Source organism: Macaca nemestrina, chromosome 20 (genome assembly GCF_043159975.1).
Source record: "Macaca nemestrina isolate mMacNem1 chromosome 20, mMacNem.hap1, whole genome shotgun sequence".
Lineage (NCBI taxonomy): Eukaryota > Metazoa > Chordata > Mammalia > Primates > Cercopithecidae > Macaca > Macaca nemestrina.
In genome coordinates, this window is record NC_092144.1 from 54,914,638 (window position 1) to 54,930,922 (window position 16,285).

General features: G+C 53.4%; 1 protein-coding gene across 1 annotated transcript; it reads left to right on the plus strand.

The window, feature by feature from the left end:
- Positions 1-5,042: 5,042 nt before the first annotated feature.
- On the plus strand, positions 5,043-16,155 carry LOC105478515 (CEA cell adhesion molecule 16, tectorial membrane component). The gene is made up of 7 exons (XM_011735906.3): positions 5,043-5,152; positions 7,017-7,149; positions 8,987-9,331; positions 9,658-9,936; positions 11,209-11,487; positions 13,439-13,765; positions 15,932-16,155. Exons 2-7 carry the CDS (start codon positions 7,113-7,115, stop codon positions 15,940-15,942), a joined length of 1,278 nt encoding a protein of 425 aa, XP_011734208.2. The 5' UTR covers positions 5,043-5,152; positions 7,017-7,112; the 3' UTR covers positions 15,943-16,155.
- The last annotated feature ends 130 nt before the right edge of the window (positions 16,156-16,285 follow it).

Consider the following 16,285-nt stretch of genomic DNA (forward strand, 5'->3'; position numbering starts at 1 on the left):
GGAGAGAGAGGAAGGAACCCCTAACCAGGTCCCTTTAGGGTCCTCACAGAACCCTGGCACTCTCTGCTGGCCTCTATCCCCCTAACTCTGACCTTCACTCCCTCCCCTCCAGCACCTTCCAGAAAAGCTCTAGGTGGCTGGTCCCCCTCTGACCACCTTCTCCCACTTTCCCCTGCCCCTCACTCAGCTCCGGCCACACCAGGCTCCCTGACGTCCTTATGCTCATCAAAGCCTCTCCTGCCCCAGGGCTTTGAATTCACTTGTACCTTCTACCAAAAACACCGTCCTCCCACAGACCCACAGGCTCCTCCTCTGTCACCTCCTTCAGGCCAGAAAGCGCCACCACCACCTCCCAAACTAAAACAGCAACCCCCGCTCCTCTCTACCCACTTGCCCTATTTTATTTGATTTTATTTATTTTGAGACACGATCTCGCTCTGTTGCCCAGGCTGGAGTGCAGTGGTGCAATCTCAATTCACCACAATCTCTGCCTCTTGGGCTCAAGCGATTCTCCCACCTCAGACTCCCAAGTAGCTGGAATTGAATTATTATGTTTTTTTGTAGAGATAGGATATCACCATGGTGCCCAGGTTGGTCTCAAACTCCTGGCCTCAAGCGATCCACCCACCTTGGCCTCCCAAAGTGCTGGGATTACAGGCGTGAGCCACTGCACCTGACCTATTTTACTTTTTATAGCTTTTATCTCTGCCTGGCATTAAATGCCATATCAGGGTTGTTTTTTTTTAATTATTATTGCCCATCTCCCTCCAATAGGATTTAGTCCAACAAAGGAAAGGATGTGCCTTTGCAAACAGCCTGGTACATAGTCCATGCTTGATAAATATTTGTTAAATGATTGAATGGCTTGGAAAAACCCAAATGAATGAGGTGAGGAGGGTGGGGACAGGTATCCAGGCACAGGGAACAGCCTATGGAAAGGTCTGGGGCTTCTCCAATCCACCTGCCTCCTCTCCTGCATGGAAGCCTGCATGGAAGCCTGGGTGCTCTTTTTTTTTTTTTTTTTTTTTTTTGAGACGAAGTCTTACTCTGTCACCCAGGCTGGAGCGCAGTGGTGCGATCTCGGCTCACAGCAACCTCTGACTCCTGGGCTTAAGTGATTCTCCTGCCTCAGCCTCCTGAGTGTCTGGGATTACAGGTGCCAGCCACCATGCCTGGCTAATTTTTTTTTTTTTTTTTTTTTTTTTTTTTGTAGAGATAGGGCTTCTCCATGTTGGTCAGGCTGCTCTCGAACTCCTGATCTCAGGTGATCCACCCGCCTCAGCCTCTCAAAGTGCTGGGATTACAGGTGTGAGCCACCGCACCTGGCCGCCTGGGTGCTCTTTCTAGGATCAGGAATTAAGGGGACATTTGGTCCTTTCTCCCCAAGAACAACCTCTCCAGGCCCAGACAGAGTCAATTTCAGGCCTTGCTAGGCTGGCACAGGAAGCCACACCCTGAGGTCAGATCCCTGAGCAAATATTATGGCCCCCGCTGCCCCACCCAAGATAAGGGGAGGCTGAAAGGGGTTCGGAAACCTGCTTCAGCCTAAGAGATTAGCTCCAGCCAAATCCTCCGACTCGAGGCCTCCCCATCCCTGCCTAGGGAGGATGGGACACGGATTGTGCCATGGAGGCCCAAGTCCACCGTTTTCATCTAATACATATTGATGATGTCAGTGGTGGGCAGGGTCTTGAAGAGGAGATAAAGGAGTTCCCAGCCTCCCTCCCACTCCCGAGGGAACTAAGTGACTGGTGAGATAGGAGGGCTGGCGGGCAAGGGGCAACCCTGACCAAACAAGGTCATAGACCGTGTCCCCAGATGGCTGTGCAGAGAAGTTAAGACTCACCTGCTCCAACCTCATGAGGCAATGGCCTGGGGCCTCAGTTTACTTGTCTGCAAAATGGGTTTTCTTGGGGGTGGGCAGCGGGGAGCTGGATGAGATAACAGGAAAAGCTGAAGCTGTCAAAGAGAATAATGGACCAGGCACAGTGGCTCACACCTGTAATCCCAGCACTTTGAGAGGCCAAGGCAGGTGGATTACTTGAGGGCAGGAGTTTGAGACCAGCCTGGCCAACATGGAGAACCCCATCTCTACTAAAATTACTAAAATTAGCCTGGCATTGTGGCACATGTTTGTAATCCCAGCTACTCAGGAGGCTGAGGTGGGAGAATCGCTTGAACCCAGGAAGTGGAGGTTGCAGTGAGCCGAGATCGCGCCACTGCACTCCAGTCTGGATGACAGATCAAGACTCCATTCCAAAAAAAAAAGAATGATATCAGCAGAATACATCTACAAGCTGACCACTTCTCCCATCCCTGGTTCAGTCACCACTGCCTCCTGCCTGGTCCAGCACTGCCCAACAGGAACAAGACTGGAGCCACGAACACAGTTCGACCTTTCCCAGCCTCATCTCATGATGAAAAGCAAAATGAATGTATTTAACACAACATATGCAAAATGTCATTTCAGCACAGAATCAATGTAAAAAAACTGATTATCTGTTTTACGTTACTGTGGGTGTGTGCTTTTTTTTCCTTAATGAGGCAAGGTCTTGCTCTGTCACCCAGGCTGGAGTGCAGTGGGGAGATCACAGTTCACTGCAGCCTCAATCTCCTGGGCTCAAGCAATCCTCCTACCTCAGCCTGCCAAATAGCTGGGACTACAGGCGTGCAACACCACTCCTGGCTAATTTTTAAATGTTTTGTAGATAGGTGTTGCTACGTTGCCCAGGCTGGTCTTGAACTCCTGGGCTCAAGTCATCCTCCCGCCTCAGCCTCTCAAAGTGCTGGGATTACAGGTGTGAGCCACTGCGCCCGGCCCCTCTTATTGAACCTCTACTCCAATGTCTCTCTGACAATGTCACCTTGCTGCCTTGCATAAACCAGTGCCCCGACCACCTCCATCCTTTCCCCTGCTTTATTTTTCTCCATAGTATTGTCCCCACCTGTTCTAATACTGCTCATGTTTGTATTCGTCTATTAACTGTCTCCCCAATCAACAGGTCAGCGTTATGTCTATTTTATTCATGGTTGTAACCCCACAGCGCCTAGTGCAGTGCCCGGCACATAGTAGGTACTCCATAAACGTTTGCCAAATGGTGGAGGAACAACGGCCGCAGTGCCCCCAGTACGTGATCTGAGGCAGGCCCAGCACCGAGCGCCCCATGTGCCTATTTTAATCCTCAGAAGAGTCCCAGGGAAGTCGGTGTCATGACTGCCCCCCACCCACTGCACAAGCAGGCAAAAGCCCCTGCCCATGAGAACCCTGTCTGCTTTCTGCCCAGCTGGGCGGCGCACAGCAGGTGCTAAAGAGCCTGCAGCTGTTGCTTGAACCAAGGATCTGGGCTCACAGCCGGAAGCACCAGAGGAGGGGCGGGGGGGTGGAGGATGGGGGCGGACTGGGAAGGGTGGGTGTGACGCTGCAGTGCCTCTAGAGCCCAGCCTGGTCACACTCTGCAGGCAGACAGCAGATCACAAGGAACCTGAACCTCTCTGAAGACTTCTCTCTCTGTGTCATCCACACCTGGTGTCCAGTTCCACAAACATGCTCAGAGCCCCTGCGCTTGCCAGGCGATTTGCTGGGCAGTGCTGAGGACATGGTGGTGACAGCTCAGCCCTGCCCAGCTGAGGCTCCTAGGCCAGTGGGGGGAAAAGACCCAGCCTCAGACAGCGAGAACCCAAGGCAGTCAGGGCTGGGACAGGGAATTCCAGGCCTTGGAGTCCAGGAGGGCTTCCTGGAGGAGGGGGTTTGGGGAAGGCAGTGGAATACAGCAGAGGGAAGCAGGGATATTCTGGATAGAGTGCAAGTGAGACAGAAGAACTGAAGCAGAGGGTTCCCAGAAGCAAGAGGTGTTCCATGTAGCTGGTCAGGTGGGCAGGAGTCAGGCCGGGCAGGACCTCCTGGGCCACAGCGAGGAACCTGGGCTTCCTCCCAAGGGCACTGGGGAGCCACAGCAGGTTCTGAGCAGGGAGGGGCAGAAGCAGGTTTTTGTTTTAGAAAGAGCCTCTGTCTGCCATGTGGAGGGGCAATGGGAGACGGGGAGACCAGGGCCAGAGACTAGGGAGGAGGCTGGTGGGGAGACAGGAGGACCCACGCAAGGTGGGCTGGTGGGGTGGTCACCTAGACCAGGGCGGGGGCTTCAGGGACGGAGAGAAGATATACTTAGAGTCAGCTGCCAGAAGGGGTGGCATGTTCGGGGAGTAGGGGGAGGCATCAGGGAGGAGGCCCCACGTCTCTTTTCCCAGTGATGAGGTGGGTAGTGGCGCCTTCCCTGACAAGGAAACCAGGAGAAGAAACACTTCTGGGGGAAGACTCCCAGGTCAATTTGGGACAAGGTGAGTGAGAGGTGCCCAGGGACATCGGGGAGGCATCCTGACTGATACTGGGATGAGGTCCCAGGGCTCTGGGCCAGGATGGAGAAGGGTGAGGTGAGGTCACAGGTGGGGAGGGGGGAGCAGGAGGTGCCAGGACGCTCTCTGTGCCTCTCACCTGCACTCACCCATGACTCCTCGGGGCCTCCTCCCACTTGTCAGTACCCTACCCCGTGAGGGCAGCCCAGGACACAGTGCTGGAGGCAAACCAGGACAGGTGAGCACAGATGTGGCCCCCTGCCCAGAAGCAGACTGTGGAGGCCTCAGAGGAACCAGGACTCAGAAGCCATCAGGATGTGAGTGATAAGAACACAGCTATCAGCAGCTCCAGCACCACAACCCCCTCGGCTCCTGCCCAGCATCATCTCAGAGACGCCTTCCCTGGTACCCTCCCTCCACCCCAATTTAAAGTAGCAAACCAGGCCAGGGGCAGTGGCTCATGCCTGTAATCCCAGCACTCTGGGAGGCCAAGGTGGGAAGATCACTTGAGGCCAAGAGTTTGAGACCAGCCAGGGCAACATAGCGAGACCCCATCTCTACAAAAAATAAAATGGTAAATCCCCTTTCTGACTTTATTTTTCAATCTGACGTGGAAGACATTTACCTTTCCTTTATTTACTCCCCAAATGTCGGCCCCCCAAGGACACGGATTTCATCTGTCTTGTGCACGGCTACATCCTCAGCACTTAGAACAGCACCTGGCAAACAATAGGTGCTCATTCAATGTTTGTCCAATAAATGAATGAGTGATTTACTGAGCATTTACTCTGTGCCAGTCGTGGCAAGTACCATACTTTACACGTGTATCTACTTAATCCTTACAACAGCCCTGTGATATGAGTACTATTGTTTTCCCCATTTTACAAATAAGGAAACTGAGGCCTGGCAGATTCCATAAATTGCCCAGGGTCCTGGAGGTAGGAAACAGTGGAACTATGTCCAGAGCCTATACTTTTTTTTGATGGAGTTTCACTCTTTTGCCCAGAGTTCAAGCGATTCTCCTGCCTCAGCCTCCCAAGTAACTGGGATTACAGGTGCTCACCACCACACCCAGCTAATTTTTATATTTTTAGTAGAGACAGGGTTTCACCATGTTGGCCAGGCTGGTCTCGAACTCATGCCCAGCCAGAGCCTATACTTTTAATAACAGTTACACCAATCAGATCCACGTCCACCAGGTCCTGGCTTAAATCCCTGACTTGTAGCATCTCACTAACTGCTGTCAACAATCCTGAAGTAACGTCCATATCATCTCTATTTTTTTGTTTGCTTTTGAAATGGAATCTTGCTCTGTCGACCAGCCTGGAGGGAAGTGGTGCGATCTTGGCTCACGGCAACCTCTGCCTCCTGGATTCAAGTGATTCTCCTACCTTAGCCTCCCTAGTAGCTGGGATTACAGGCATGTGCCACCAAGACCAGTTAACTTTTATTTTTTTGTTTTTGTTTTTATTTTTTGAGATGGAGTCTCACTCTGTTGCCTAGGCTGGAGTGCAGTGGCGAGATCTCAGCTCACTGCAACCTCTGCCTCCCAGGTTCAAGAGATTCTCCTGTCTCAGCCTCCCGAGTAGCTGGGACTACAGGCGCATACCACCACGCCCAGCTAATTTTTTATATTTTTAGTAGAGACAAGGTTTCACCATATTGGCCAGGCTGATCTCGAACTTCCGACCTCGTGATCCTCCTGCCTCTGCCACCCAAAGTGCTGGGATTATAGGCATGGGCCACCACACCCTGCTAACTTTTGTATTTTTAATAGATACGGGGTTTCGCCATGTTGGCCAGGCTGGTCTCGAACTCCTGACCTCAAATGATCCGCCCACCTCAGCCTCCCAAAGTACTGGGATGACAGGCGTGAGCCACCACACCCGGCCATCATCTCTATTTTTCAGAATAATAAATGGAGTCTCAACAAGGGACTGTCCCCAGCCCCACTTTGGGTAAGTGCAGGGCCGGTGTCAAAACTCAGTTCTCCGTGGCCCCAAAGCCTCCGAATATGCCCATTTGACAGAGAGGGGAAAACAAGGCCTCCGAAGAGGGAGAAAGAGAATGTGAATTTCTGAGCACTTTGCAGGAAGCCAAGGAGAGCCCCAAAGAAAACATGTAGCCATACAGCCTCCTGCCCTTCTATCTGGGTTTGCACACAGAACAGGGCTCAAATCCCCTCTCCCCGCGGGAACCTGGACAAGTGGGAGTCCCCACCTGGCACATCTCAGTCTGCAAAGGGGGAGTCCGAAAAGTGCCCACTTTACAGGGTTGTTTCGCCATCCACTGATATAACACCTACAGGTCCCCTGCACCAAGTGGGGCTGGGAAAGGTGCAGTGACTTTTTACTGATTTTATTCCTTGGTGACTCCCAAGCTCTCTGAGGAGGCCATGGGCCTGGGTGGTCGGTAAGCACTACCCGAAAATCTTCCCCTACTTTTCCTCTCTTCTCGGCGACCTGGTTCCTCTCCCAGTACCAAATCCGGGCCCTCGGCACAAAGAGGGTTAGGCGGCTGCCCCAGGAGGCCTGCCCAGGTCACGGCCTCTGGCCGGTGCCCGCCACACCCACCCTGGTACCCAAACTGGGCCCCAGATCCTTGGTGACTCGATCCCTCCAAATTCAGGTGATCTCCCCTGGCTCCAAATCACCAAACCCTCCCAGGTCCTGCGGCAGACGGAGCCGAGCCCCAACCAGGAAGGGAGTCCGAGCTCTGGGACTTCAACGCCACCATCTCCAAGACTCGGTTTGGGGTGAAAGATGGCGCTGACTGGGTACAGCTGGCTGCTCCTCAGTGGTGAGCGAGAATGGCACCCCCCAGCACCTCAGTCCCTTGAGGACCCCAGGGAGGGGAGGGGACCCCCCGTCTGAAAGAGGGAAGGTGTGAGCAGAAGTCCAGCGTGATAGGGAGGGAGGGCAGCCCTGCTTCACACCAGCACAGTTCACCCCTCCAAGAGGCACCTGCACCGGGCAGGCTGGGGACAGCCACCTGGAGAGGTTTTCAGGATGGGCTTTGGAGATTTCTAAGCCCAGGGCATGAGCCAGGACAAGGGAGCCGCTGTTGCTCCTTCATTCCTGCGGGTTTCTGTTTTATCAGCTATGGAAGCCTTGACGAGGCTAAACTCTTCCCAGAAGCTGTTTCTCCTGGAAGAGGCAGCTTGGGGCAGTGGCCTTTCCCTTCTCAGCCTCTGTGTGCCTGTGAAATAGGCCTCACTGACAGAGTCATGTAAAGACCATTATAAGCAGCACAATATCTGCTGTGTGCCCGGAGCTGTTCTGAGAGCTTCTCATGTGTTTAAAAGCACCTATGAGGGGCCGGGCGCGGTGGCTCACGCCAGTAATCTCAGCACTTTGGGAGGCCGAGGCGGGTGGATCACCTGAGGTCAGGAGTTCAAGACCAGCCTGGGTAACATAGTAAAACCCCATCTCTCCTAAAATACAAAAAATTAGCCAGGTATGGTGGCACATGCCTGTAGTCCCAGCTGCTCGGGAAGCTGAGGCAGGAGAATCACTTGAACCCAGGAGGTGGAGATTGCAGTCAGCCAAGGTTGCACCACCGCACTCCAGCCTGGGCAACAGAACAAGACTCTATTTCTAAAAAATACCCCAAACCATCTATGAGGGAGGCCCACACATGAACCCCCACTTCATAGGGAGAAAACGAGGCTCAGAAAGGTGAAATCATTGGCTGCTGTCACACAGCCAAAAAGTGGCAGGACTGAGGGCTAGCCCCTCACTCCTAGCCACACTCTAACAGCCTGGAAAGTACCAGAAAGCTGGCCAGGCATGTAAGTCCTTTTTACGTGAGCACTGTCACAGCCGCCCGTTCCAGGCAACCACACGTCATTCAAACCCAAGCAGCCCCAACCATCTCATCAGTCTTGGGGCTGATCTGCTTGGTTGAGAAGGAAAGGGATGGAGCGTGTTCATCTTACCCCTGCTTTCCACTGTAGGCGAGCTTGGAGAGGCAGAGGAAGAGCCCCCGACTGGGAGTCAGGACCCAGGGGGCAGGCCCTGACGTCCTACATGGGGCCATACAATTAGCTGGGCTGGATATGCAGCCGAATCTCATGAGACTTGGTTTGGTGACTGTCACGATGGGAAAACCCTTTGGGTCCTGCTTAAAGCCACAGGTCCTGTGGGCTGAGCACTTGCTTTGCACTTGCTGTATGCAAGATGTGATGCTAGATCCTTGGCACAGTCCGTCAAACCCAATCCTCACAACACATCCCTCCCTCCCTGGGACTGAGTCCCTCCCTGGGACTGAGCTCCTGCATCTGACTAACATGTATTGGGCATTTACTGTATACCAGGCATTCTAAATGTGTTATGTGTACAGGATCCTTACAACCTTAAAGGCAGGTAGACCTGTCATCCCCACGTGACAGTTGGAAGAACAGAAACACAGAGAGAGTGTACTCAAAGCCACTCTATAGATAAACTCCCAGAAAGATTAGGTGGCTGAGATGTTGAGAGTCAGAGAGTCGCAGGTTCAAATCCTGGTTTTGCCTGTCCTCGTTTATACAGAAGGACATTGGGCTGGGGACGTGCCCCGAGCCTGAGTCTCTTCTTCTGTCAAATGGGGCAATTGATCAAACCTGCCTCATCCAACCCCTCTGACTCCTCTTCCTCAGCCACATTCCTGAATGTGGGGGCTGAGATCTCTATCACCCTGGAGCCTGCCCAGCCGACCGAAGGGGACAACATCACGCTGGTCGTCCACGGGCTTTCGGGGGAACTGCTCGCCTACAACTGGTACGCGGGGCCCACGCTCAGCGTATCGTACCTGGTGGCCAGCTACATTGTGAGCACAGGCGATGAGACTCCTGGCCCGGCCCACACGGGGCGGGAGGCTGTGCGCCCCGATGGCAGCCTGGACATCCAGGGCGTCCTGCCCCGGCACTCAGGCACCTACATCCTGCAGACGTACAACAGGCAGTTTCAGACTGAGGTGGGCTACGGACACATGCAGGTCTATGGTGAGACACCCCCCAACACCCGCCTCTGCCCCAGCCGGGCCTTCCAACCTCCTTCTCAATCCTTCTTAAAAAAAAAAAAAAAAAAAAAAAAAAATCCAACAATGTTTAAACCATCAGGGAAAAAGTTTCTAAAATAACCTCAAAATGCTCATCTCCTTCAGGATGGCCTCCAGGATTAGACCTGCCTCCTAAACCCATTCTTTGTCCCTCCGGCTGAGGGTGTAGGGGCACAGCCACAATCCGGCCATGCCCCTTGTCTAGGGAAGGGAAGGCCCTCGGAGCAGGCGGTGCCTGGCCCCCTCCCCCTCTGTCTCTTGCCTCCACAGAGATCCTGGCCCAGCCCACAGTCTTGGCCAACAGCACGGCACTGGTGGAGCGTCGAGACACCCTACGCCTTATGTGTGGCAGCCCCAGCACCACAGCTGAGGTCCGCTGGTTCTTCAACGGTGGGGCCCTGCCCGTCGCTCTCCGCCTGGGCCTGTCCCCTGACGGCCGGATGCTGGCCAGGCATGGCATCCGCCGGGAGGAGGCCGGTGCCTATCAATGTGAGGTGTGGAACCCGGTCAGTGTCAGCCGCAGTGAGCCCATCAACCTGACCGTGTACTGTGAGTCCTCCTGGCCCTACCAGAGATACCCAGTGTCCAAACCTCATGGATGGGGAAACCGAGGCCAGGAGAGGGGGCCCAAGGGCACACAGCGAGTCAGCAGGCAAGCTGGGGTTGGGGAACAGGGGCCTCTCTTAAAGTGCACTTGCCCTGGCCAGGCACAGTGGCTCATGCCTGTAATCCCAGCACTCTGGGAGGCCTAGGTAGGAGGATCACTTGAACCCAGAAGTTTGAGACCACCCTGGGCAATATAGCAAGACCCCGTCTCTACCAAAAACATAAAAATTAGCCAGGCATGGTGGCACATGCCTGTAGTCCTAGCCACTCAGGAGGCTTGAGCCCCAGAGGCCAAAGTTGCAGGTGCAGTGAGCTATGATTACACCACTGCACTCCAGCCTGGGCGACAGAGCAAGATGCTGTCTCAAAAAAAAAAAAAAAAAAGAAAGAAAGAAAGAAAAAAACATACACTTGCCCCATATCCTAAAGGACTTCTACAGACCACCTTTACTATTGAATAATCCTTCAGTTAGGAGCAATATCTGCAGAGAAAGCAAACAGGGCCAGTTGCTTTGAAAAGGGAGCGGGGGAGGAAATAGTGTAATCGGAGGGGACACAAAATTTAACAACATAACCAAAGCACACAGTCATTCCCAGGGGCAGCAGATGTGCAGTGTGGAATCCTGGGAAAATAAATCACCGAGGTACATGAGGACCCGTGATGTAGAAAAACTTAGTGCCTAGAATCCTAGAATCCTACAACCAGAGAATTCTGGACTTCAGAAGCACTGAATTCCAGACTCTGAGAATCTTAGAACCTCTAGATGCAGAGTTTCTTAGAATCTTAGAATCTAATCCTGAAATCTTAGAGTCTAGAATCTTGGAAACAGATTTCTAGAACCTTAGAACCTTACAACCTAGAAGCACCAATTCTTAAAGCCCTAGAATTCTACACTCTTAGAATGGCTTTGTCAGAAAAAAACAAAAAATCATTTAGGCTTTTTTTATTTGTCAATGGAGCCATAGATTTCAAAAATACCTTGAAATGTTATCTGGCCCAACACATTCTTTTTACAGAACAGAAAGCTGAGATCCTCTGAGAGGGAGTGATTCTCAAGATCCCAGAACAAGTTAGAGTTAAGGCCAGAGCTTTTTTTTCCCCTCCACGAGGCCAAGATATTCCCAGGGACCTAGCCTGGTGGAGAGAAAACCAGGGGTTCCCACCTCCACTCCTCCTTCCCTATACTGCCCCATCTCTCCCTCCTGCCCTCACAGTTGGCCCAGAACGTGTGGCCATCCTCCAGGATTCCACCACCCGCACAGGCTGCACCATCAAAGTTGACTTCAACATGTCCCTCACCCTGTGGTGCGTGTCCAGGTCCTGCCCAGAGCCCGAGTATGTGTGGGCCTTCAATGGGCAGGCCCTAAAGAACGGTCAAGACCACATCAACATCAGCAGCATGACAGCTGCCCAGGAGGGGACGTACACATGTATTGCGAAGAACACCAAGACCCTGCTATCTGGATCTGCCTCAGTCGTGGTCAAGCTCTCTGGTGAGTCACCCCCAGCCTGACCAGCCCCCAATCCCCATGGAGGCCTCATCAGGCTGTGAGGGTTAAGCCACCATTTGCCCAAAAGAGAATCGGAACATGGTAGATTCACAGTTCATTGATGAGCTGTGACAAAGTGGCATATCAAGTGGATCCCTTTGCATCTGGGTCTAAAGGGAGACAGCCCATGTCCTGTTCACCTGGAGAACAAATGGCAAACCATTGTGGGTTGACAGAGTGGAAAATCACTCAGATGTCACTTCAGGTGGGTGCCACTGTTCTAAATTCAGTCACCAGCTGCTTAGGGGCTTGACCTACCCCCCCACCACACAGACAGCTGAAATTCTGTGCAGCCAACTAGACTACCCAGTTATCTGACCCAGATGACAGGCATACACACACACACACACACACACACACAATTGGAGAATCACAGCCAATTGCTGGCAAATGGAGAAACAGCTGGGGAGGCATTGTCACCTTGCTTCTGTCCTAAAATGACCTGAGGGCTGGGGCAGTGCAGGTGGTTGTCATTTCAGAGCCATTGCGATCCTCAGGCAACATTTTCTCATCTTCCGGGGATGGCGGCTTTGAATATTAAGGCCTCATTAATTCCACCTCGGTTCCTTCCCAAGTGGCCATCATCCCCGGGGGACAGTGGGAAATGGTCCTTCCCTCCCTCCCACTAACAGGCTGGGTCTCATCCAAGGGGTGGATTTTCACCCAAAGCTGAAATGGCATCCCCAGAGGTAAGTGTGCCTCCCGCTCCACTCACCTGGGGCTTTGGCAGCTGGTCTTGACGGGAGACAGGGGGATGGACCAGATGACCTCAGGCACTACCCCAAGCCCTGCCTGTGCAGGCCAAGATGGGGGGTGTCCAAGGTATGCAGGTATGTTTAGGGAGTGGATACACTGCTCCCAAGGGCTTCTAGTACTGTCAGCAACTCTGTGGCAGGTGCTGGGAGAGAGACAGAAGAAAAGGAGACTAATCCGATGGAGGAGACATGGCCTCTGTCCTTGGAGAGACGGTCCTGGGACAGGGAAACATGGCTCCCTTATTCAAGGAATTGCTGCTCAAAGAGAACAGGCAATACCTCATCCTCCATGAGCTTCCAACCAGTAATGAGGGAGATATGACAACTCACCCTCAGTGGGCTCCTAGTCAGATGGAGGAGACACAGTCTGCACTTGGGGAGAATTTTCCTTCTGATGGGGAGACGTGGTCTCCAGGAGACATGGCCCTGTTTTTTTAGCGTTCCTAGTCTGATGGGGTATCCACCTTTGGGGTACTCCTAATCTGATGGAGGAGTACAGGTCCCCACTTTCTAGGAATTTCCAGTCTGATAGAATAGACATTTCCCTCTAATTTCTAAGGTCCCCAACTTGATTGGAAAAACCCAGCAACAATTTAGAATTTCTCAATCTGATGGAGGAAACAGGGCTGCCACCTTGTAGGAATTTTCAATCTGATGGAGGAGACATGGCCTCCCACCCTCTAGAATCTTTCAATCTGATGGAGGAGCTATGGTTTACACATTCTGGGGTCTCTCGGTCTGACAGACGCAAGTCCCAACCATCTTATGGGGAAGACATGGTCCCCATTTTCTGGGATTTCCACTCTGATAGGGGAGACATGGCCCCTATATTTCAGGAATTTCCATTCTGATGGAGGAGACATGACCTAACCTTCCAGGGTCTTCCAGTTTGATGGGAGAGACACCTCTCAAAGGCTGGGAATTTGTAGTCTGATAGGGGAGACACAGTCCCCTAGCAGACACTACTGGGACCCAGAATCCACCTCCACCACGACACAAGTCACCTCCTTCCTCAGTCTCCTTCCCAGCACCCTACAAGAGGAGTGCCAGCCAGCTGGGGGGAGGCCAGCAGGGAATGGGAGGGGGACACGATGCCAGATGCAGGCCAAGCTGACCCAGCCCCTTCGCTCTCTCCCCAGCTGCAGCAGTTGCCATGATGATCGTGCCCGTGCCCACCAAGCCAATGGAGGGCCAGGACGTGACGCTGACCGTGCAGGGCTACCCCAAGGACCTGCTGGTCTACGCCTGGTACCGCGGGCCTGCCTCCGAGCCCAACCGGCTGCTCAGCCAGCTGCCGTCAGGAACCTGGATTGCAGGCCCCGCACACACAGGCCGGGAGGTGGGCTTCCCCAACTGCTCACTGTTGGTGCAAAAGCTGAACCTCACAGACACTGGCCGCTACACACTCAAGACCGTCACACTGCAGGGCAAGACCGAGACACTGGAAGTGGAGCTGCAGGTGGCCCGTGAGTGTGTGGGAAAGGGCAAGGCATGCCCCTTTTTAGACAAGGGCTCCCAAAAGGAGCCTTTGCTTCCTCCATCAGGCTGGGGGACATAGACCAAAGATGGATATCCCTCCCCCATCAGACTGAAGGAAGAGGCCTTGTCTCCTCCGTCTAACTTGGGAGTCCCCAAATACGGCTCTGCCTCTTCTATCAAACTAATGACCTACACTGTGGGTAGACTGGACTCCTCCATCAGACTGAGGGTTGATAAAGGGGACCCCCATGCCTTCTCTCTCAAATAAGAGGTACAGCAGACTGAAGGTTTTAAAAGAGTCTGACGGTGGAGCATCCTTTTTCCCACAGACAGGTGGACCCTAAAACATAGGGTCCATATTGGGGAAATGGGTTAATGATGGGAGTTTACCTCTCCTATCAGACTGCAGGCATAGAGTAAGGATGAATCAGACTGGGAGATCCTATGCAATGGGGATCATGTCTCCTCCTTTCTATTATCGTGAGGGCAAAGTTTCTATCATCAGATGGTGGAGTTTCTCTTTCAAACTGAAATAAGGATGATCGACTCCATTAGGATGGAGGCTTCTATGTGTGGAAGTTGCGTCTCCTCCATCAGAATGGAAGTTCCCAGATGCTGGGCACCATGTTTCCCCATTGAACTGGGAGCTCTTAGAAGTCAGGAGCAATATCTCCTCCATCAGACTGGGAGCTCTTAGAAGTCAGGAGCAATATCTCCTCCATCAGACTGGGAGCTCTTAGAAGTCAGGAACAATGTCTCCTCCACTGGATTGGGAATTCCCAAATGTTGAAGACCATGTCACCTCCCTCAGACTGGGAGCTCTCAGATGTTGGGAACTGTATCTCCCCATCAACTGGGAGCTTCTAAAGTCAGAAACTATGTCTCCTCCATCAGACTAGGAGCTCCCAGAGTCAAGATCCATGTCTCCTCCATCAGACTAGGAGCTCCCAGAGTCAGGATCTATGTCTCCTCCATCAGACTGGGAGCTCCCGGAGTGACGGTCCATGTCTCCTCCATCAAACCGGGAGCTCCCAGAGGCAGGGACCATGTCTCCTTCATCAGACTGGGAGCTCCTGGAGTCAGGGACTATGTTTCCCTCATCAGACTGGGAGCTCCCAGAGTCAGGGACCATGTCTCCTCCATCAGACTGGGAGCTCCTGGAGTCAGGGACTATGTTTCCCTCATCAGACTGGGAGCTCCCAGAGTCAGGGACCATGTCTCCTCCATCAGACTGGGAGCTTCTGGAGTCAGGGACCATGTCTCCTTCATCAGACTGGGAGCTCCTGGAGTCAGGGACTATGTTTCCCTCATCAGACTGGGAGCTCCCAGAGGCAGGGACCATGTCTCCTCCATCAGACTGGGAGCTCTCAGAGTCAGGGACCATGTCTTCTTCATCAGACTGGGAGCTTTCAGAGTCAGGGACCATATCTCCTCCATCAGACTGGGAGCTCCCAGAGGCACAGTCCATGTCTCCTCCATCAGACTGGGAGCTCCCAGAGGCAAGAACTATGTCTCCTCCATCAGACTGGGAGCTCCCAGAGTCAGGGACCATGTCTCCTCCATCAGACTGGGAGCTCCCAGAGTCAGGGTCCATGTCTCCTCCATCTGACTGAGCATCCCCAGAGGTCTATGAGTCCATGTCCCTACAGTAGGGCCAGGTTTCCCCCATTAGCTCTCAGACACTGGGGATGAGATCATTCCCCAAGTCTGGAATCTTGCCTCCCCCAGCAGCCAGAGCACTCTCAGAAGCCATGTCCCTGAGTTCGGGATGGTGCCTCCCCTATCACTGGAAATTTCCAGGATCAAGGACTCAACCACTGCCAGTCACCCACTTTCATCCATTCACTGATCAAACCCTGGTTTTCTGGGTCAGTGTTAAGGGAGAATGCTGTTCAGTGGCAGCAGGCCACCCCAACAAAGCATCGGGATTCCTTTTCACCCATTCTCTCTTCTCACAGTCAACCTCCCTCCCTCGCACAAGGACCAACGCTACCTTCCTGAACCTGAACCTGGCACAGGCTGAGCGTGGGGTGGATTGGGTCACTGGGTGGCCCGGGGTGGGCAGGGGAGCAGAAGGGGTGGGGGCACTGGGGACCTGGTCCTCCATCTCTCTGACAGCCTCCTTCGTCCCCTCGCCCCATCTGCCCCCACAGCCCTGGGGTAGCAGCGTGACCCTGGAGACATCCAGAGAGAAGAGCTCTTCGCACCATCCTCTGGTCCTCGCCCTCTGAGTGGGAACCGCTCCCCCCACAGCAAGGATGCCAGGCTGTGGTCCTGCTGTTCTCCTGCCTCCACCCTAGAGCTAGAGCCACAGGGCCCCACTCCCTCGCTGAGCTGTTGGGGAGCCACCGAGGCCATAAAAGTCCTGGTTAATGCACATGTGTGTCAGCCTGTCCTTCCACCACCGCTAGCCCCGCCATTTCCTGGTGGCCACACTCATTTCCTTTCCCGCCCAAGACTTTTCTCAGTCTGGGTGTGCACATGCAGGAGGGTGGGCCCAGATCACC

Coding starts and splice junctions, on each gene's coding strand:
- LOC105478515 (XM_011735906.3), top strand. CDS start 7,113: ATGGCGCTGACTGGGTACAGCTGGCTGCTCCTCAGTG. Junction 7,150..8,986: donor CAGCTGGCTGCTCCTCAGTG/GTGAGCGAGAAT, acceptor CCTCTTCCTCAG/CCACATTCCTGAATGTGGGG. Junction 9,937..11,208: donor CATCAACCTGACCGTGTACT/GTGAGTCCTCCT, acceptor CTGCCCTCACAG/TTGGCCCAGAACGTGTGGCC.